The sequence below is a fragment of the Equus quagga genome, chromosome 8 (assembly GCF_021613505.1).
Source record: "Equus quagga isolate Etosha38 chromosome 8, UCLA_HA_Equagga_1.0, whole genome shotgun sequence".
Classification (NCBI taxonomy): Eukaryota; Metazoa; Chordata; class Mammalia; order Perissodactyla; family Equidae; genus Equus; species Equus quagga.
This window is the reverse complement of record NC_060274.1, coordinates 46,628,770-46,652,436: the sequence shown is the minus strand read 5'-3', so window position 1 is coordinate 46,652,436 and position 23,667 is coordinate 46,628,770. Positions and strand designations below refer to the sequence as shown.

At 40.3% G+C, this 23,667-nt stretch overlaps 1 protein-coding gene across 2 annotated transcripts in view; it reads left to right on the top strand.

The window, feature by feature from the left end:
- COBL (cordon-bleu WH2 repeat protein) overlaps positions 1–23,667 on the top strand; it is a 277,905-nt gene that overhangs the window by 112,450 nt on the left and 141,788 nt on the right. Inside the window, exons 6-7 of one of the 2 annotated variants that reach the window (XM_046669175.1) lie at positions 1,944–1,988; positions 6,194–6,291. In XM_046669175.1, the coding sequence (XP_046525131.1) occupies positions 1,944–1,988; positions 6,194–6,291 (143 nt within the window). The remainder of the gene's footprint in view (positions 1–1,943; positions 1,989–6,193; positions 6,292–23,667) is intronic. The other variant, XM_046669173.1, reaches the window with a different exon arrangement.

Here is a 23,667-nt window from a genome sequence, read left to right as displayed (position 1 = left end):
GTAAGAGAGGGGAAAGGTGCAAAAAAAATTGGAGCTTCCACTCTGAAAGAATTACTCAGAAACCGCATACAAGCCATCTTCTCATGGGTTTCCTTTTCAGCCGCCTCCTGCTCCCAAGTCTCAAACATTGCTCATGATCAAAACCAGCGCCCAAAATATGCTCAGCTGTTCTGTAAATGCCCAAATTATAGTTCATGAGGGCGGTCCCTCAAGACAACTGAGGATGCCTCCTCGGCAGCCATGCTGGAGACATCTTACCGCTCGTGTGATTTGGGTACCCAGCCTGAGGTCACAGAGCCCTGGTGAGAGCGGCCACCCCAAGGCCAATGTTGGTACAAAGACTGAGACGTCCTGTAAGCAGAGATCTCTGATAGACACGAAGGGCTGCTGCATTTAGTCAACTGTCAGACCAAAAAAAAATTTAATATTCCTTGACCTTAGAATTATTAAAATGGACTTCATAAAAGTATCCATTTTGATGAACTCACTTGATGTCTGTTGCTTTTTTATTTATTCCGTAAATATTGAACAAGTTGGGCTTTTAAAATACGTATTCAAATTTTTCATGTTTTTCTATGGCTTTTTTCAAGTTTGTCCAATAAAACAATCAGTTTTATTATTAGCAAATGTATTGTGAAATCAATGGTCTTAGTGAAGCCTCCCCCCGCCCTGAAATCTCCTCCTTGAGGTTCTGGACCCTGGGTCTCATTTGACATCCAAGAAAGGGTTTTACCTGCATTGAGTTTAAGATGCATAGACTATTCCTTCAGAAACGGTGCTCTGACATTTGAGAGTAATGCGGCTTGTGTTTTAGCCAGTATCTTTTTAAAACTCACACAAGATCGTCCTGAGCCTCTGCTGCACAGGCCTGGATGCTGCAGGTGTGTCCGTCTGGTTCTATCAGCCCTGTTTAAATTTGGTTTCTGTGACTCTTTGGAAGCAGAGCTTTCATTTGGCAAGACAAGAAAAGAAAAGAAATGCTGCCCCATATTTAAGTATGTGAAAGAAAAAGCATTACACAAACAGGTATCTCTGCTCCATGTCAATCAGATATTTCTTGAAAGGAGGATGTAGAACCTGTTACCTGGGAAAAGTCATATAAAACCAGCCTCTCTGTTAAGGCTTGGACCCTGCAAACCCAAGGTCATTTGGAGCACAGAGCTGAGGAGTCCCGACGGGAAAGCTCCCTAAGTCTAGTGCCCCGTCTCTGACCCCATGCAGGGCTGGGCACACTGGTGCAGCTACCCTGACCATTTGAATTTGCAAGCACTTCTGCTCTAGGGCACAGAGCCGCACCCAAGGCCCTGAGTGCCCCTCTCCGCTGCCTTGGGCACCCTCCGAGGGGGGACCCCAGCAGCCTCCCCAGAAAATAAAAGAGTCACACCCAGCATGGCAGGGGACCTGCTCCAGCCCAGTGGCTGACATCCCGTTCGTCCAGACCATACTGGGCCATGTGTCATGCTGGCTGTGAAATATTTGATTGCCATTCCTGTCAAACACCTCCATCCATCCCACCCTACTGACAGTCAAATATTTGAGAAGAAAAGAGAACATTTCAGAGGACATCCATGAGGAGGCCTCTTCTTTGTCCCTCTTGGGTTACATCCCCTCCCCAGCCAGCAGCTGGTTGAGAATGGGTCGGGGCCACTGGCAGGAGACGTGTTGGTAGGCAGAGACCGCCTCCTTTGGAATTCCTGGAGGTGGCAGCTTATAAAAAGCAGAAGGTTTTGCTGCCACCTGCTTCTACGGTGACGCTTAGCAGCCTGGCAGCTGTGGGCCCTAGGAGATCAAGGCCAGGAATGCAGGCCTGCTTTGCCCCTGGCCTTCTCCTTCCTGCTCACAGGCAGCCCCCATCTGAGGCTAATGGAGGGGCCCAGGCCTTGGTCAGGTGCTGCTGCAGATCTCGAAGCTTGCCCTCACTCTCTCATGCCTGCCTTTTGCAGTTCTTCTGACCAAAACTCAGTCGGAGCCTTCCCTGAGCTGTCGAGGTACAGTGAGCCCGGGCACTGCGCGCTAGGCTGCACTTTGCATGGCTCTGGGCTTGGACGATGCACGGAAGAGCTGATTGTGTGCAGGACCTGAGGGAATGCAGGCATGGCGTGTGGCACCTCGAGGGGTGTCTTGCCGGCTGAAATGAGGTTATGGTTTGGTTTGACTCCCTGGTTGGCTAAGAGAAGAATGTCCCTTGTGTGAGGATGTGCTGTGTGGTTCTAATTTGTAAGAAATGAAGGAGGTGGTTGTAGAAAACTGGCCCTTTATGAACACAGAAATTCCAGGCAGAGCAGAGGTGGTACATGGGGCAGAGGCAGCATTTCCTGCTTACCTGTACTTACCTGTGCTCACCTACCCTCGAGGTCCATCCTGACTGCTACAGAATTTGGGGCAATGTAGATTGTAAAATTTAATCTTTTCTGTCATAGACAAACATGTAAATGATTAGTCTAGATTTTGTGTTTATTCTGACACCTATTTCTTATATATACACACACAAATACATATATATTTACATGTATTACATGGACGTGCACACATATACATTGATATAGACACATACTCATATATATTTACATGTATTACATGGACGTGCACACATATACATTGATATAGACACATACACATATATATTTACATGTATTACATGGACGTGCACACATATACATTGATATAGACACATACACATATATATTTACATGTATTACATGGACGTGCACACATATACATTGATATAGACACATACACATATATATTGGGGTTTTAATGAACATTCTGGACTGTATATACACATACACATACATATTCCAAAAAGTTCATTAAAATCCCAATGAGTATTTGCATTTTACAGAAATTTTTGTGTTTGTTACAGTATTTAACAATAGATTTTATTTCTAGAAAAAATTCACGAAAGAAAACTCTGTTGGTCTGGAATTGCAGTCCTTGGATGTCGTGGCTGACAGTGCTGTGGCCTAGGCCACTGTTCATATTCTTCATCTGTTGTTTTTCTCCTCCATCAATGGTACAGATGAAGATTACAAAAAGAAGGATTCTCTTTTAAGAAGCACCAGGAAGGGAGAGTCATTATAGCAGAAAACTCATACATATGGAGACTGTGTCGGTTCTGGTTGATTTGATCTGGGGATATGGACAGTCCGAGAGCAGCAGAGAAGGTGCATCGAAGACCCCCGTGTACACACGGTTTCGTGTGGGGCCTGGTGCTCAGAGATTGCACATGATGAGAATTCCCATGTCATGTACTTGGAAGTGCAGACCTGGTTGTCCTTGTGCATGTATTTGCTGAATGACCTTATTGTGGCCACTAGTCAGTCCTGACCTTCAGTTTTCTTATCTGGAAAAGTGAATAGCTTGGACTAGTTGGTCTTTAAGGCTCCAGCAGCTCCATCCATCCCTCCGCATCCTTAAGTCATCTTGACATTTTCCAAATCATTTTCATGCTTCGGAACAAAATGTGCTTTCTTATGGATTAAGCACAATCTCCCCTAAACTTTTATTAATATTTAAGTGTTAGTAAATTGAAGCAAAATAAACTTTGTGCTCAAGTTGTCATTCATCTAGCCATGTTCTCATGTGTCTTTTGCCCAGTCCGGGCTGTGTATGGATTGTCAGTTCCTGCTCTGCCTGTGCGGCAGGCCTGGGAGGAGATTTGGTTGATGCGAACACTGTAAGAAAAACCAGATGCTCTTGCTGAGCTCTCAAGCTGATCCTTCTGCAGTGTCTGCCGAGTCTAAAGGCCTCACAGGAGGCCCCTATCAATCCAAAGTTGCCAAAGCCTCTCCTCTAAAAATAGACCACCTGCTTGGGCCCAGCTCAGGGCTGGGTGCTGGGCGCCTGCCACCTCCAGACAGTTGCAGGCTGTGGTGGGACGAGACAGCCTCTCAGATCACCGTGGGGTAGCTCTGGTGCCAGGGCTATCCCTGAACCTTCAGCCCCGTGGAAGTGATGGCCAGCCACTGTTGCTGTTGAGGAGAGAAATGAAAGTCTCCATTTCATAGCAATTTTCTGATCCAGTCTCTCGTTTTTGTGGTTGGCGTAATAGTGTGCCCCAGTAACACGTTCTCTCTCTTGTTCATCTGTCGAGTCCTATAATATCATACATTTTATGGTATCTGTGTCATATATTACTCAATTCTAGAAACATCTAAAAACATAGGTTTAAATGACATGTTAATGCATATTGTAGTTTACGTATAGCTTTACTCTGTAGTGTAGTATGTATTACCCTTTACAGCTCTTTGCTTAGTAGAGAGTTTTGATGTGATTAACCTTGAACTCTGTGTGCACATGTGTATCTGTGTGGATGCATGCCTCACGACTGAAGCCGACCCGCTCACTGGTTTGTATGTTGTGTGATGTGGAGGCTGCTGGTCAGCTCAGCTGGAGTCACCTGCACAGAACCGAGAGCCCTGGCCCTCGTGACTAAAACCTGAGACTTTGCCATTACTGAATGATAAAGTGAATATGCGTGCTTGATTCTTGCTTTGTTGGGTAGACAGTATTAGTGTGAATGCATATGTTACTAATGCACTGACTTTCCTGTCTGTACTCTAATTGGAGTGTGAAATTCTAGGTTAGCAGATAAAAAAGTTAGCTGATGTTTACTTTGTTTGGGTTCATATTTTGATGGCAGAGTTTGTATAATCCTAGTCTAGATTTTTCCACCAGTGGATCCACAGTCTGGCTGTCTAGTAATTGGCAGTGGTATGGTGAAATTCATTTTTCTATCCTTTGGGAATACCTAAATTATCCGTCCTCCTGCCGTATCTGTGTGCCTTGGAAGAGAAGAACTGGACAAGTTAATAACAAAGGCCTGGAGTGGCCTTGGAGTGCCAGCATATCAGTGAATAATGATAACCGGTAGTTGTGGTAGAGCTGTATGCGCCATGCATGGTTATCTGATTTCCCCTGCAGGTGAGGAAACTGAGGCTTGGAGCAGGGAAGCAACCTGCCCACATATACTGCACACCCCATTTCTCTTAATTTCTACTCTACCAAGTCTCAAGTGTGGTCCCCACAGCTTGAGCATCCCCAGGGGCTTTGTTGAGCACAGATTGCTGGGCCCACCCCCAGAGTTTCCGATTTGGGGTCTCTAGTGGGCCCAAGTTCTCGGTGACACTGGTGCTACCAGTCCCTCCTTGCCCTGGGAACTGCAGCCCTTGGCTCCTTTGTCTGCTGCCTGACAAGTCTGGGCTGTGGTGTCCCCATTTGGAACACAGGAGGGCCCATTCTAGCTCTAAAATTATGGTGAAGAAAACACCAAGAAAGGGAGAGGATTGAGGATTGGAGCTCAAAAAAAAAAGAAGAAGAAGGAATGGTCCCCCTCAAGAATGTAATTAAAAATGAAAACATTCTGGCTGAGGGGGGAGGAAGGAAAAATCTGGAAACGTGTGTCCTGGAAAATCTGAGGTGATTATTTCAAACCCCACCTGGGTAGACCACAGCTGTTATTCTGTGTTCTAGGAAGGAGTGGGGTCCTTCAAGCAGGAAAGCGGTTGATTTATTTTATTAAGTTAGTGTTTTTGCCTCATTCATAATTCTTAAAGCAGACGTTTTACATGGGTGTCACAGTCCTTAGAGCTGCACTGTCCAGTCTGATGGTCACGAGCCACGTGTGGCCGAGGGGGCACTTGGAACGTGGCCAGTCCGAGCTGAGACGTACTGTGACTGTGGCATGCACACTGCATTTTGAAGACGTAGTTCAAAATGAATGTAAAATGTCTCATTAATAATATCTATGTTGATTATGTGATTGAATAATATTTTAGATGTGTTGGATTAAGTAAAACGTTATGGAAATTAATTTCACTTGGTTCTTTTTGATTCAGCTACTAGAGAATATAAAATTACATATATGGTTCCCTTTATTTTTCTATCGGGCAGCACTGTCCCTGAACTTTTAGATTTGTTGTTCCATTCTCATGCGGGGTACAACCACACCCAGAGAAAACCGCCACCGCAGTCACAGATAGAGTGAAAGAACCTCTAGTGATTTCGTAAATGCGGCTGGAGGCTTCGAGGTGGCTTGGAATGCTTTGAAAGAAATAGTTGATGGTTTTACCCTCTTATAAGAACCAAAATAAAATTTAAGAAGGGAGGATTTGTTTATTGAGATTTTTAAGGTGAAATGTTTAATCTCTTGTTTCATATGCTGAAAAATAACTTTGTACTCTTTTTTTTCCAGAAACCTTTAGAAAATCATCACTCGGCAATGATGAGACAGATAAAGAGAAGAAAAAAATTCTGGGGTTTTTCAAAGTTAATAAAAGAAGCAATAGTAAGGTAATGAATTAAATACACATACGATTTTGTGTTATGTAAAAATAGTTTCTTGAAATGTTTTTAGTCAACCCATCTTGGAATTTCTCTAAATATGTTTAGGACAGTTAATTCCTTCAGGAAAAGGCAGCTTATCAGTGTGCTCTAACACACTGACTCGTACTTCCACACTTGAGTCCTGAAGCAGTGTTCTTGGGTGATGGTGTTTTACTCACCAGAAGAACATGAAGCCACAAGCCCCTCTCTCCTGGAACATGCACAGGACCTGGCATGAGGTTGATGCTCAGTAACCACCTTCTGCGTTGATGAATGAGTGAATGCATGATACAGTTGAGTTTATACCAAACAGTCAAAGTCCCTAAAGATGAACTGACGCTTCAGAACTTGTTTAACATATGAAGCCTAGGGAAAGAGTATTAGTTGTTGAACTGGTCCATTTGCTAGTAAATTTTAGATGTCCTTTGGTCCTCCCAATATGATTTTGGAATATGTCATGTAAGTTAATTTTATGGATCTTATTGGTCTTTATTAAATAAATCTTAGAGTCTTAATTTGGCTACAATGTTATAAAGTCATTGTACATACAGTAAAAATGAAGATTTTTCGGATCACTTCTGAAATTCTCAAAACCACAAATGCCTTCTAAGTACCAAGAAACTAAAATGCTCATTATCCCTATTATGTTTGTTTAAAAGGTACATTTTGCTAATATCTAGTATTTTCTCCTTACTAAGAAATGAGACTAGAAAGGACAAAACTGTTCTGGTGAATGTTAGGCTTCCACACTGTCAGCTCAGTGTGGAGTGTCCACCACCTGTTCAGTTTCACAAGAAGCGTGGGGAAGGTGGACTCAGGTTTGTTGAGAACCTTCTCCGCTCCATTGCGTAGATCTGTACATCTCTGCACCAGCTGTGCATCTTATTTCCCAACCTTCTGGGGGCCTACGGTGTCGGAAGGACGATTCACCCCAGGTTTGCGGAGCTCGAAGAAATAAAAATGCTTGCTCAGGGCCTCGGGGTTAGATCCCAGGTCGGTGTGACTGCAGAGCCAGTGGCTGCCCCTGGCCATGTCTGGAGGCACCAGGACAGTGAACATGCTCCGTGAAAGCTGAAGGTCCAAGTGGAGCTCAAGAGGCTGAACTAGTGGACAGTTTATTTTCCGTAGGAGTTTCTCACAAACCTCAGCTCAGGTTTTCTCTGCTTCTCCTGATGCTTTGATTATGGTTTTGTGATTCTCTTGTTTATTACTGATCATATGTGCTTTCCTCCATGTTTCCATTCATCCTTCAGAAATCTATGCTCAATGTGCATCTGTCTGTGTAAGATCTTTTGAGCCTCTGCTCCCTCCCTTCTCCTCTCCTGTCTTTTCCGTTCCTGTCAGGGTGACTGAAATTACAGATTCAGACTTTTGCATATGAATAGCCCTTCACCCTATAAATTTTGAGTTTTTGGTTCCTGACATTTTTGAGTAAGTTTGCTGGGACTGCCTTCACTGCTGTCCCCCTTGGTCCTCACAACACCAGTTCATAGTAAAATCTCCTATTTCCTCACACTCAGATCTTGAGTCATTCTTCTTGTGTCTTCCTCCTTTTGAGAGATGAAGCCAGTAACAAATCTAGAAATACTTTTGTTTTAAGAAAAATAAGGTAGCCTGAAGCTCTGGAGATTGGGAACTGACTTGGCTCCTGAGGGTTTGGCAGGAGACACACGAAAGGATGACACATCTGTGAAGATGCCACAGTTGATGAAGCCTGGTCTGCGATTGCAGGAGACTTTCCTTTCTGTCCCTCTCTTTTCTCTGTCTTGGACTGCTGGGATTACTTTTCCTTTCTCGCATACCTCATCTTTCCCTCTCATTTATTACATTTATTTTGCTCTAGACTTCCCTTATTCAGCTGGATCGTTATTGGGTTATTTGTTGTTTTCGGCATTAACATCTTCATTCCTTGTTTCTCTCCATTTTTATTGTTTGAGCTGCTGCGCTAAGTGCACCCTCATTTAATCTTCTAGAAACCTGGTGGGGGAGGTACTATCAACCCTGTTTTGCAGGTGAAGAAACCAAGGCTGCACAACTCTGTGCTAGTCATAGTGCCAGCGAGCGCCGGGGTTCAGCCCCCGCCTGTCTTCCCAGAGCCCTTGCTCTTCATTGCTCATTCACGCTGTGCATAGCTTGACAAGTCCAGCTCTCTATTTTTCTTCATTAATAATAAGAGGATTTGGAGTCAATCGTTTTTTAAATGATTTCCAAAATCCTATGATGCCAGGTAGTCTACAGATGTCTCAGAGAACAGCACACTAAAGAATGGAGAAATAGCAAGGCATTAAAAGCCACAGTGAGTCCTTACTGTATCTCCTTTAAGGAAAAAAATACACGTATGTGTGTATATTTGTGTGTGGGGTGTGTGTGTGTATGTATATGTATGTGAAATCTCAGTAGGGAATATGCTTAAAGGGCTAAAGTAAATGAGGGCAAATATCTTTTCTTGTTTTAAAACTGTGGCATTTCATTGTTTTTGAAACCTGACAATTTTGTGTCATCTTGACATTATTTATTCTCCTAACCCAGTAGTTCTAAAAAGTACCTGAGAATCACCTTAAAACCTAGTTTAACAATTAGATTCTTGGGTCTTGTCCCCAAAGAGTCTCATTGGGAAGTAAGGCTGAGGCCCAGGAGCTGTGTTTTCCAGTTGTACCCAGGTGGTTCTGTGGCCAGTGGTCAATACACCATCAGATGAAACATCCTCTTCAACAGTGATGTGAGATATTATTGTTTGTCTCTTATGGCTGGGAGTGAGATATCTGGTGAATTATTTCTGTGTACACCAAGTCAATGAGCAATGCAGTGTAAACTGAATTTAAAGCTTAGAAATCCTCAAAACCTAGTGAATTAATTGGTTTTCTGAGCTAACTCCATTATCTCAGACCCACTACTGTTTTCATATTGCATATTTTCTATGCTAAAGAGATGCTTTTAGGACAAAGGAAAAAGAAAACTCATCCCTCTGAGTCATGGATTTCAAAATGGTGATTTTCAGATCAGCGACACTTGGGTTAGGGGCTGCTTTAGAGCACCTTTCAAGTTCCCAGGCTGAGGGACCTGTCCTTGGATTTCAACGTTTAGTACAGGCTCTTCTGCCTTGAAGGATGGCCCTGGTGACATTTTTTTCATCAATAATTGTTAAGGACAAATTTTTCATTTGAACTTATTTTCACCTGGAGATGACGTGGATTCACACTTGTGTTCCAGGCTGAGCAGATCGGGCTGTCCGGGGTGGACGGCGATGAGGACGCCTCAAAGTCGGCATTAGGAAGGGGCTCAAACGTGAGTACTAACACCCAGCAGGTGCTTCTTGCTAACTGGGCTGAACTTCTTGCTGCTTTGCATGGCCTTCTAGAAAATGAAATTATGGATTAGTTTAGTTGTCTTTTGCTTTTTGGGGGTTGTTTCAGTCTAGAAGATGCACAAAGGTGCATATGGCCTCTTTTTTAGTTGTCCATGCTATATTTGGAAGATGTGGAATATTTTAGTTTCTGCCTCTCTGCACCTTTGGCACAATCAGGAGGATCCCTTGTTAGATTAACTGAATTTACAGTCCCTGGAATTACTTCCGCTCATTCTCAGGAACCAGCTGATGGTTTGAGAGCCACACGGCCCTGTTTCCCAGTCCTGGGTCTACTAGTTCCTAAACTCTGCAATTACTTTGAAAGAACTTTGTAAAACTACCAGTGCCCTCACATTTCAAAGTTGGCATGTAAAAAGTTTCTTCATAATTTTAAATACTTGAAAGAAAATAATTCATAACATCTTATCAACATTGATATCTTAAATATAGCTAATAAATTTTGATACCATCACTTTTTAAAAATTACATAGACAAACTCTTCTAGAACAGTAAGACATTTTGCATTATGGTTCTTTTCTTTGATTTCACATTTCCATGATAGTCCGCATGTAAAATTTTATTGTTTCCAAAATATTCTTTATTCTTGAAAGTCTTTCATAAAAATTTGAAATGAAATGTAATATAAAATTAAAATGTCTATCTAATTTTTTTATTTCATGTGATCATAGAGCTGTAAGTAGGAAAATATTCTTCCAGATTGAGTTCATATTACAATTGCAAATAAATAAATCGACATGCATATGTTACAACTGTTAACATATAATGTTTAAGCATGAAAAGTAAATTGTTTTGGAAAAGATACTTTTTAATAAGATGAAAGGTAATCTTTTCATTTAATCCATATATCCACTAATGAACATAATCTATTGATAAAACTGATGTTTCAACATTAATTCTGTAAGTCTTTTCATTTTTATTGGTTTAAGCCCTGAGGAAACATTTTACATAAGTACGCGAGTATGGAAAAGTGCTGTTATAGCAATGCCTTTCAGTTCTTTGAAGTCCTTCCGGTTAATCACATAGTAATCTATCGTCAAAAATTATTTTGAATTATTTTTTATCTGTACCTGGTTAGATTCTCTTTCAAATCTGTCAGTAGCTAAGCCTTAGAAACCAGTTGGCTTGCAAAGAGATTTGTTCCTCAGTCACACTGGAGTTACTGACTTCTTGGAGGTACAAGAAAAAAAAATACTTCACCAAGATTTATCAAATAACAATTATACTCATTACTCTTTGGCACTTTCTTTTTTTTCTATAATGTTTGAAGACATCTCTCCTAATAGAATAAATGCAATAGAAACAGATGTAGAAATGAAATTATATATGTGAAAGAATTTTTTAAATTTAAAGTGTTATATGAAGTGCATATAAAGGTGTATTACAATTAGGCATGATATAGTTACTGTAATTGTGTAAATTGTTTCTAGATAATTTTAAAAAGTCCAAATGATGAATTTGACATCATACTCTTGTTTTTATCCTTGTTATATTTTTCAGTAGTCTCAAATTACAATTCCATGCTTCACAGCTGCTGATTTTACTAACATGTTGATCTGGACTAAGGAATAGCAAAATCGACTAATTTTTTTAATTTTATTGAGATATAATTGACATATAATGTTGTGTTAGTTTAATGTCTACAACATAATGATTTGATATATCTCTATGTTGCTAAATGATCAGCACCATAAGTTTAGTTAACATCTATCCAAAAAATTTTATACCTATGTTTGGTGATGGATGTCATAGATACGGTTCGAGGAAATTGAAATATTGTCAGTTTTCACTCACTTTTGCCAATACAGTGTTTTTTAATGAAATTTTTTAATCTAATCCCAAATTTTAAATATATTTTTGTCGATATCTTAGGTTTATAGATTTAGCTCATTCGGTTTATGAAGAGTGTCTGCCATAAAACTAATTGGCAAAATGAACCCTTACTGTCCAACCAAAAACCTAAATCAAATTTATTTTTGGTTAAGAAAAAATCAAGTTATATTTTTTAATTTAAGTAAATATGTTAGTATGTGTCCCAATGACCATTATCTCGTTTCTGAATGTAACAGTAGCTGTGGTGAGATGCTCTCAATTCCTCACAACTCACTTTAAGAACATGGGTTTAATGCTCTAGACTTAATGCTGCTTTTCCCTTTTAATGGCCATATTTTAATGCTCTGTGAAAATCAGCTCTCAACTTTTATGACACCCAAATCTTGTTAATTTCTGACTTGAAGGAGGATTTAACATGTGGTAGGAACTAAGGCTGCAAGTGAACCCAGGCATGGCAGCAGCCCGTCAGTAGAAATGCTCGTGATCGTTCTCATCTGAATCCAAATAAACATGATTAAAATTATGTAATGAATTTTAAGAAAATTCCTTCTTCAGTTTTATAATGTTAAGCAAATCTTTACCTGACATAACCACATCAGCAATGCTAGTGTTTTTTGCTATAAAACATACTTAAATCAACTGAGAATGGTTTGGAATGTCCATTGACTCATTGGTCTATAAGGCTTATCTTTCATCATCCTCAACTCTGGCCACAAATTTTTTTTAATTTTATTTATTTATTTATTTATTTTCGGATGTACATCCTAAGATGTTTCAAATTCTGTGTAGATTACATCATGTTCACCACCCGAAAACTAATTATAGTCCATCCCTTCGCATGTGAGCCTAATCACCCTTTTTGCCCTCCCCGCTTCCGCTATGATAACCACCAATCCAATCTCCAATGCTATGTGTTTGTTTGTCATTGTTTTTATCTTCTACATATGAGTGAGATCATATGGTATTTGTCTTTCTCCCTCTGACTTATTTCACTCAGCATAACACCCTCAAGGTCCATCCATGTTGTCACAAATGGCTGGATTTCGTCGTTTCTTATGGCTGAGTAGTAGTCCATCTGTATAAATACCACATCTTCTTTATCCATTCGTCCCTTGATGGGCACCTAGGTTACTTCCAAGTCTTGGCTATTGTGTATAATGCTGCGATGAACATAGGGGTGCAAGTATCTTTAAGCCTTTGTGTTTTCAAGTTCTGTGGATAAATACCCAGCAGTGGGATAGCCGGATCATATGGTAGATCTATCCTTAATTTTCTGAGGATACTCCATACTGCTTTCCATAGTGGCTGCACCAGTTTGCACTCCCACCAGCAGTGAACAAGGATTCCCTTCTCTCCACATCCTCTCCAACATTTGTTGTTTCCTGTCTTATTAACTATAGCCATTCTGACTGGAGTGAGGTGATACCTCATTGTAGTTTTGATTTGCATTTCCCTGATAGCTAATGATGTTGAGCACCTTTCATATGCTTCTTGGACATCCATATATCTTCTTTGGAGAAATCTCTGTTGAGATCTTTTGCCCATTTTTTAATTGGATTGTTGGTTTTTTTGTTGTTTTTTTGTTGAGCTGGATGAGTTCTTTGTATATTTTGGATATTAACCCCTTATCTAATATATGGTTTGCAAATATTTTCTCCCAGTTGTTAGGTTGTCTTTTTGTTTTGTGATGGTTTCCTTTGCTGTGCAGAAGCTTTTTAGTTTGATGTAGTCCCATTTGTTCATTTTTTCTTTTGTTTCCCTTGCCTGGTCAGACATGGGACTTGAAAACATGCTGCTCATGGGGCTGGCCCGGTGGCGCAGCGGTTAAGTTGACACGTTCCGCTTCTCGGCGGCCTGGGGTTTGCTGGTTTGGATCCCGGGTGCGGACATGGCAGCGCTTGGCACGCCATGCTGTGGTAGGCGTCCCACATATAAAGTAGAGGAAGATGGATGTTAGCTCAGGGCCAGGCTTCCTCAGCAAAAAAAGAGGAGGACTGGCAGTAGTTAGCTCAGGGCTAATCTTCCTCAAAAAAAAAAAAAAAAGAGAAAAACAAAGAAAATATGCTGTTCATAGACCGATGTCAAAGAGCATACTGCCTAGGTTTTCTTCTAAAAGTTTCATGGTTTTGGGTCTTACATTCAATTCTTTAATCCATTTTGAGTTGATTTTTGTGCATGGTGTAAGGGAATGGTCTACTTTCATTCTTTTGCATGTGGCTGTCCAGTTTTCCCAGCACCATTTATCGAAGAGACTCTCCTTTCTCCATCGTATGCTCTTGGCTCCCTTGTCGAATATTAGCTGTTCATAAATGTGTGGGTTTATTTCTGGGCTCTCAATTCTGTTCCATTTATCTGTGTGTCTGTTTTTGTGCCAGTACCATGCTGTTTTCATTACTATGGCTTTGTAGTATATTTTGAAATAGGGGAGTGTGATACCTCCAGCTTTGTTCTTTTTTCTCAGGAATCCTTTGGCTATTCCAGGTCTTTTGTTGTTCCATATAAATTTTAGGATTCTTTGTTCCACTTCTGTGAAAAATGTTGTTGGAACTTTGATAGGGATTGTGTTGAATCTATAGATTGCTTTAGGAAGTATGGACATTTTAACGATGTTAATTCTTCCAATCCAAGAGCATGGAATATCTTTCCATTTCTTTGTGTCTTCTTCGATTTCTTTCAACAATGTTTTATAGTTTCAGTGTACAAATCTTTCACCTCTTTGGTTAAGTTTGTTGCTAGGTATTTTATTCTTTTTGTTGCAATTGTAAATGGGATTGTATTCTTAATTTCTCTTTCTGCTACTTCATTGTTAGTGTATAGAAATGCAACCGATTTTTGTACGTTGATTTTGTATACTGCAACTTGACTGTATTCCTTTATTGTTCCTAAAAGTTTTTTAGTGGAATCTTTAGGGTTTTCTAGATATAAAATCATGTTGTCTGCAAAGAGTGACAGTTTTACTTCTTCTTTTCCAATGTGGATCCCTTTTATTTCTTTTTCTTGCCTGATTGCTCTGGTTAGGACTTCCAATCCTATGTTAAATAAGAGTGGTGACAGTGGGCATCCTTGCCTGGTTCCCGTTCTTAGAGGGATAGCTTCCAGTTTTTCTCCATTGAGAATATTTGCTGTGGGCTTGTCATATATGGCCTTTATTATGTTGAGGTAGTTTCCTCCTATACCCATTTTATTTAGAGTTTTTATCATAAATGGATGCTGTATCTTGTCAAATGCTTTCTCTGCATCTATTGAGATGATCATGTGATTTTTATTCTTCATTTTGTTAATGTGTATCATGTTGATAGATTTGCAGATATTGAACCATCCCTGCATCCCTGGAATGAAACCCACTTGATCATGATGTATGATCTTTTTAATGTATTGTTGTATTCAATTTGCTAGAATTTTGTTGAGGATTTTTGCATTGATCTTCATCAGTGATATTGGCCTGTAATTTTCTTTTTTTGTGTTGTCCTTGTCTGGTTTCAGTATCAGGATAATGTTGGTTTGGTAGAATGAGTTAGGAAGCCTCACCTCCTCTTCATTTTTTGGAAGAGTTTGAGAAGGATAGGGATTAAGTCTTCTTTGAATGTTTGGTAGAATTCACCAGGGAAGCCATCTGGTCATGGACTTTTATATTTTGGGGAGGTTTTTGATTGCTGTTTTGATCTCCTTACTGGTGATTGGTCTATTCACATTTTCTACTTCTTCTTGGTCCAGTTTTGGAAGGTTGTATGTTTCTAAGAATTTATCCATTTCTGCTAGATTATCCAATTTGTTGGTGTATAGCTTTTCACAGTATTCTCTTATTCTCTTTTGTATTTCTGAGGTGTCCGTTGTAATCTCTCCTCTTTCATTTCTGATTTTATTTATTTGAGCCTTCTCTCTTTTTTTCTTGGTGAGTCTAGCTAAGGGTTTGTCAATTTTGTTTATCTTTTCAAAGAACCAGCTCTTGGTTTCATTAATTTTTTCTATTGGTTTTTTAGTCTCTATTTCATTTATTTCTGCTCTGATTTTTATTGTTTCCTTCATTCTGCTGATTTTGGGCTTTGTTTGTTGTTCTTTTTCCTGTACCTTTAGATGCACTTTTAGATTGTCTATTTGGGATATTTCTTCTTTGTTGAGGTAGGCCTGAATTGCTATAAACTTCCCTCTTAAAACCGCTTTTGCTGTATCCCACAAATTTTGGCATGTCCTGTTTTCATTTTCATTTGTCTCCAGGAATTTTTTTATTTCTTCATTGACCCAATCGTTGTTCAGTAGTATTTTGTTTAATCTCCACATTTTTGTGGCTTTTCTGGTTTTCTTCTTGTAGTTGATTTCCAGTTTCATACCTTTGTGGTCAGAAGAGATGCATGGTATTATTTCGATCTTCTTAAATTTATTGAGACTTGTTTTGTGGCTTAATATGTGATCAATCCTGGAGAATGTTCCATGGGCATTTGAAAAGAATGTGTACTCTGTGGTTTTTGGATAGAATGCTCTGTATATATCTACTAAGTCCATCTGATCTAATGTGTCCTTTAAGGCCAGTGTTTCCTATTGATCTTCTGTTTGGATGATCTATCGATTGGTGTAAGTGGAGTGTTAAAGTCCCCTACTATTATTGTGTTACTGTCTATTTCTCCTCTTATGTCTGTTAATAATTGCTTTATATATTTAGGTGCTCCTATGTTGGGTGCATAGATATTTACGAGTATTATATTTTCTTGTTGAATTGTTCCCTTTATCATTATGTAGCACCTGTCTTTGTCTCTTGTTTTTGTTTTAAAGTCTATTTTGTCTGCTATAAGTATTGCTACCCCTGCTTTCTTTTCTTTGCCATTTGCATGGAATATCTTTTTCCACCCTTTCACTTTCAGTTTGTGAGTGCCTTTAGGTCTGAAGTGTGTCTGTTGTATGCAGCATATACATGGGTCTTGTGTTTTTATCCACTTGGCCACCCTATGGCATTAGACTGGAGCATTTAGTCCATTGACATTTAAAGTAGCTATTGATAAATATATATTTATTGCCATTTTGTAACCTTTTTTTTTCTGGATGTTTTAATAGTTCTTCTCTGTTCCTTTCTTTTTCTCTTGATCTCTTCCCTTGTGGTTTGATGGCTATCTTTAGTAATATGTTTGATTTCTTTTGTCTTACTTTTTTTCTTGCTTGTTATAGGTTTCTGATTTGTGATTAGCATGAGGATCCTATTTAATATACTATGCATATAACAGTCTATATTGAATTGATAGACTCTTTAGCTTGACCTCTTTCTAAAAGCTCTACTTTTTCACTCCCCTCCTCCCATATTATATGTTTTTCAAATCATATATAGTCTCTTGTTTAGTGTGTGTCTATCCATTACCCTCTTATCATTGAAATAGGTGGTTTTAGCACAATTTGTCTTTTAGCCTTCATGTTATCTTCACAGGTAGTTGATCTGCTGCCTTTACTAGATTTTTACCTTACAAGTGATTTTATTGCCTGGTTTTTTGTTGTTGTTTTATATTTTTTTTTGATAGTTCTTTTTTTTATCTCTATTTGTGGTCTTTGCTTTCCCACTTAAATAAGTCCCTTGAGCATTTCTTGCAGAACTGGTTTCTTGGTGATAAACTCCTTTAATTTTTGCTTGTCTGGGAAGCACTTTATCTCTCCTTCCATTCTGAATGACAATCTTGATGGATAGAGTATTCTTGGCTGTAGGTTTTTTCCTTTTAGCACTTTGAATATGTCATGCCACTCTCTTCTCACCTGTAGGGTCTCGGCTGACAAGTCCATTGATAGCCTGATGGGCTTCCCTATATATGTCACTTGTGGCCATTCTCTTGCTGCTTTCAGAATTCTCTCTTGTCTTTAATTTTGGACATTGCAATTATAATATGTCGTAGTGTGGGCCTCTTTGGGCTTACTGTGCTTCCTGAACTTGAATATCTGTTTCCTTCCTTAGGTTAGGAAAATTTTCGTCTATTATTTCTACAAATAAATTTTCTGCCCCTTTGTCTCTCTCTTCTCTTTCTGGGACACCTATAATCCGAATGTTAGCATGCTTGATATTGTCCCAGAGTTCCCTTAGACTGTTCTCGTTCTGTCTAATTCTTTTTTCTCTTTTCTGTTCTGCTTGGGTGATTTCCTCTAGTCTTTCGTCTAGCTCACTGATCTGTCCTTCTGCTTCCTCTACTCTGTGGTTGAGTCCCTCTAGGGAATTTCTCATTTCCAGTATTGTATTCTTCATTTCTGATTGCTTTTTTTTTTTTATATCTTCCAGTTCTTTGTTGATGTGCTCACTGTGTTCATCCATTCTTCTCCCCATATCTGTGAGCATCTTCATGATATTTTGTTTGAACTGTCGAGTAGGTCACTAGTTTCTGTTTCATTTAGTCCCTTTTCTGGGGCTTTGTACTGTTCCCTTGCTTGGAAAGTATTCCTTTGCCTCCTCATTATGCCTCTTTCTCTGAGCTTATTTCTATGTATTAGGTAAGTCAGCTCTTTCTCCTGATCTTAGAGAAGTGGCCTTACGTATGACATGCCTTATGAGGCCCAGCAGTGTGCTTCCCTCTTGTCACCAGTCCATAAGAACCAGGAGTGACCCCTTTGTGAGCTACTTGTGTCCTTCTGCTGTGGCAGGGTTGCTCCCACTGCAGGTACCCAGGGAGTCTAATCTTTCCTTCCCTGGCCAGCTGATTGTAAATCTGGTTTGGGGAGCCTCAGCACTGTTTGCTACAAAGTCTATCAGCACACTCCTATTGCAGTTTTCCTCTTAATTGGGTTGGTACCCAATGTGGCTGGTTGCTAGGCTCAGGGGCTTACAGTTGTGATAGGCCTCAGGCCTACAAGGCTGTTGTCAGTTCTCTTAGGAGTGCAGCTGAGTAGGGCTGACCCTAGGCACAGGGGCACTCAATTGTTTCAGGCTTTGGAAGGTGGGGCTGATCCTTTTTATGGCTATTTGTGAAGCACAGGTCTTCTGCTGCAGATAAGCCCCACACCCCACAGGACCACATACACCGTCAACACAGTCCTGGTCCGTGTACACTTCTCAACCCCCTGGAGTGTACCCCAATGCTGCACTGCAGGGGCCTCCGCTTCTTCACCAATGGCCCCCACAGTTCACCTGGTCCTCACACAGGCCCCGCCCCACAGAGGCAGACACCCTTGCCTGCCTGTAGAGGATCAAGGCACCCAGTCATTGCAGGCTGAAAAGTAGCCTGAGGGCTTGCTGTTAGGTGGGGCCAGTCCCTAGGGCGAGTTGCCTGCCCTGGCTGAACTGGATTAAATCTGTGCTCTAGTGGGTGTGGCAGACCTCTGAGCTAACAGGCCAAGGTATGAACCTCAGTAGCACCCACCAGGGTCCACGTCAGCACACCTGGACCAGCTCAGAACCATGGCCCTCACCAATGTCTCAGTCTCCAGAGAGGTCCCTCCTCTCACCAAGATGCCACCATAGCCCACCAGGTGAGTCTCGTTTCACCAAAGGACTGTCAGCCTTCTCTCTGGTGATTTTAGGTTGCTGCAATGAGTGAGTTTGTGCATGGGCCCTTTAAGACCCGGGTCTTTTCGACTTTTCCCCTGATAGCTTTTGTGGGTGTATCCTCGCTGCAGTTAATAGCCAGCCAAGCCAGACAACAAGACCCCTGTTTCAGTTGGGCTGAGTCTGAAGGATGCTTATAGCAGTATTGTCCCCTCTCCGGACCTCACTCCTCCAGGGAGGGCTGCGTACCTTAGAGTGGCTCCTACCTGGCCAGCTGAGAAGCTCTGCTGCTCCCAAAGGCGGCTTTTTTCCTCTCTAGCAGGAATTTCTGCCCCTTGTGCCTTTTTCAGGACTGCCCCTTGTTGTGGGGGTTCTTTTTATCCAGTTTTCAGTTTTCAATCAGGAGTAATTTTTCCAAAAATAGTTGTAACCTGGTTGTGTTCATGGGAGGAGACGAGTTCAACATCTGCTCACACCGCCATCTTGACGAGATCTGCCACAAATTCTTTTTAAATGGCTTCTAATATTTCATGCCATCTACAAACTATGCGTTTGAATAGGGAATCTATTTAATTCTGTTGAAGGGCTTGGCCACTCACACCCCTTTGGTTATTACCATGTACCAGGTATTATAACTTTTTCTACAGCAACAAATGGCAGCATAAATTTTGTAGTGGGCATTGTTACTTTGTGTGAGATTTTTTTTCTCACTAATGCAACATAAGAATACATTCATACCATAGATAGATGATAGATAGAAAGATAGATAGATAGATAGATAGATAGACAGATAGATAAGATCTAGGCAAGAACTTCATAGGAAATATCCAAAGCATTTATGAGAAAAAATATAAAATTCTGCAAATACAAAAGTAGAATTGTACAAATGGAAAGACATGCCACATTATTAGATATGAAGATGCAACATCATTATGTTGATCAGATTTTGTTGTAGAGCTAAAGGAGTTGATTATAAAGTATAGTTGGAAAAATAAACAAGCAATAATAGCCAAGAAATCCCTGAAAAGCAAGAGGGTAGATAAGCCTTACTAGTTTTAAAGTAGTTTCTAAAGCCTCTATAAGTCAAGCTGTGTTATATTGGTCACAAATAGCTCAGTGGAACAGAATAGAAAATCCAGGGCCAATTGAAGATGGAAGTATGATATACAACATAGTCAACATGTCAAATGAGTGGAGGGAAATAAACTTATTAATATATGGCATTGGAATCATTGAATAACCACAAAGAGAAAGATAAAATTATATATGTTTTCACAGTAAACACTAAGATAAAAAACAAATGGATCAGAAATGTAAATGTAAAAATTGAAACCATGCAAATACTAACAGAAAACAAGAGTTAATTCATCTATCAATTGAGTGTGGGGACTATGACCCAAAATCTAGGTGTGATGGGGAAAACACTGATAAATTTGACTTCAAGAGAAAAAACTTTCTGAAATGGCAAAAGAAAGAAAGAAAAAGAATATTGTAGTCAGAGTAAAAATCCAAATGACAAATGTGCGAGATGGGCTTTTAGAAACAGAAGAGAAGATGACAAACTGATCTAGATAGACGTGAATAGAAAGTTCACAGAAAAACAAATGTAAGTGGTACATAGATACATGAAAAATGCTCAAACTTACTCATAATGAGAAATATAAATTAAACCTACAGTGAAGTTATGTTTATCACTCATTAGACGGGCAAAACCTCAAAAGCTTGTCAATACACTCTGTTGGCTAAGCTCTAGGGCCCTTATAGACATTGCTGAGCAAAATGCAAAATGCTGCAACATTTATGGTGGGGAATTTGACAATATCTAGTCAAAAAGTATATGCATTTACTCTTTGACTCAGAAATCCTGCTTCTAGAAATCTATCCGAAAGACTCATTGGCAAAAATCCGAAACGTTTCATGTGCACAGCTGTTTATTGCACCATTGTTTACCAGCAAGAAATGGAAGCAACCCGAATGCCCATCCATGAGGGATTGGTGGAGTAAACTGAGGCATGTCTACTGACTAAGCACGATGCAGCTGTGAAAGGGAAGGAGGAAGAGCATTATATACTGAAATGAACTGTTCCCTAGGATATGCTTTTTTCATTCTTTTAACTTAAGGGTGACTTTTGTTGAAAATCAAAATTAATAAATGAAGTGGCAATGTGGTAGATTAATTATTGGCCTGGAAATAGTTTACTGGATTTGAAGCCATATGTAAGGGATAGCACTTAATAAAATGATGGTGGCCGATGTGACAATGACCATACCTACCACCACATGCCTGCCTGTGGCAGGCACATGCTTAGTTCTGTGACCTTGTTTCATCCCCCCCACAGCACTATAAAGTAAGTGTGATCTTCCTTAAACGACGCAGAAATTCCCAAGTCAGAGGTCAAGTGGTTGGTCAATCTGTTGATGTCTGTTTGTGCTTCTTGATATGTTTTATATTCAGGGTTTGTATTTCTTTTTGATTATCATGTCTTATTAATGTCTGATATCACGTTTCCTTCTGTGAAGCATGTTGACGGTGTAACATTCCTCAAGAGTACTCTGCTATTGTTTTAATAAATGTCCCCAAGCCATTGACTTCTAGTCTGCAAGTGCCCTTGATCTTACTGGAGGTAGAGTCAGAAAGCCTCAGGGGAATGGGTCACACTGCCCCCTGTTTCCTTGAACGTGCCCTTTTTCCAGGGATTTGGCAGTCGTTCCTTCCGTTGCACTGTGTGGCCAGCGAGAGGCGCTCCTTTGGTATATGTCCAGTAATAAAGAGCAACCCCATTCCATTTCCTCGTGAGTTTCTCCCTACCTTAGGTCTCATAAAGTGCTTGGATGTTGCTTCACAAGAAAACAGATCTGCAGTGGTGGATATCTGCCTCACTGGTGCCCCCCGTTCTGTGCCTTTGTGCAAACAGGGTGACTTGTAGTTTCAGTTCAAAGTCATAGTGAAATCTCTCTGAAGAGCCCAGAGGTGGAGAGCTAGCCTGGTGGCGGCTGAGTGCAGGCATCTGCCCTTCCCGTGTGAGAGCTGAGCTTTCAATCACACGCAGCGTAGGAGACCTCTCTGTCTCCACTTTCTCATCTGTATAATGGGGGTGACACTATCCACCCACAGGATCAGTGTAAGGATTAGCAATTACAGAGCTCAGCTAACACCCTTAGGAAGTACTCTAAAATGATAGGTAAACTTGACTGAAGTCCTATTAGAAAGTTTGCAGTTATTATTGTTTGTTATTTATCCTTGAGAAAATGTAAGTGGTTTATCATATCTATAACCTGAAGAGTCTGAAGAGAATAGATTTGCATTTTTAAAAATTATCCTAATGTAGATGGTCAAAGTAATCAAATCTTCCCTGGAAAGTTTGGTTAATTTTATGTAAACTAAAGTTTACTCTATTCAAGATACATCTTCATTTTTTTTTTAAAGATTGGCTCTGAGCTAACATCTGTTGCCAATCTTCTTTTTTCTTCTTTTCTCCCCAAAGCCCCCCAGTACATAGTTGTATATTCTAGTTGTGGGTCCTTCTAGTTGTGGCATGTGGGACGCCACTTCAGCGTGGCCTGATGAGCGGTGCTAAGTCTGCACCCAGGATCCGAACCAGAAAATGCTGGGCTGCCAAAACAGAGCATACAAATTTAACCCCTCGGTCCACATCTTCATTTTCTCAATCAAAAGGTCCTTGAATCATAGTGAATATAATCACCTCCCACATAATTTCAAGCAGTTTCCTGGAATTTTACATTTTTCAGGAAACTCTCCTCTATGTTCATGCATAGTGTACACTTCCTTCATGCCACACTTCTCACCCTGAGACACAGGGAGGGGATGTGGTCAGGCACCATTGGATGGGGTTAGTGGTGAGATGGGAATGGCTCCCAGGTCTCTTTCTCCATCTGCTGTTTTCCTAAGGCGTGTAAACATCAGTGATAAATTATACACACTGACGTAACAAAGTACCTGAGTTAATTTGTAATTCAGCACACAAAAATACCACACACACAAAACACCATATGGTAAAGTAGAAAATGCTCTGCGTAGGAGTAAAGTGGCCCCTATTCTAACCCTGGTTCTGTTATTAACTGTGAGACAGACGTTGAGAAAATTGTAAAATGAACGGTGAGAAGTAACTGACCGTTTGTGGGCCTCTTGCTTTGGTTCAAAAAAGGCAAATTCTATAAATTTGACTAATCTAAAGTTTATCAACATGAGCTTCATCAGATAACCACTGCATTGATTGTTACCACAAAAAGTCTCTTGAATGATTTAAAAAATCTCTGCCTCAATTAAAAAAATCAAAAATCATCCAGGGACATTTTTCCATGTGCCCTGTTAAGGCAATTATGCAAATATTCTGTCATCCTAGCCTTTGCTTCTCATGGGTGGAAGGAGTCACTCCCTGTGTTCTGAAGTGACTTCCATGTCCAGAACCCTAATGCATTTCTGAATCCAGGTTGGAGTGTTGCACACAAGTAGCTTGGCCTCATGGAGGCTGCTGCAGCACTGGGGTCCTGCACTTAGCAGCCCAGAAGTTTTAGGGACGCCCACCAGTAAAGCAGCAGTTTTGGAAAAAGTTATTCAAAACTAACTTGTGGAGCAAATTCCATAATTTTAGCTGCCCCAAGTACCATGCTTATCAGAGATCCTGTATTTCTGCCCAGCTTGCGCAGGCCTGTTAAAAATCCTGTTGTAAGTGGATTCTAA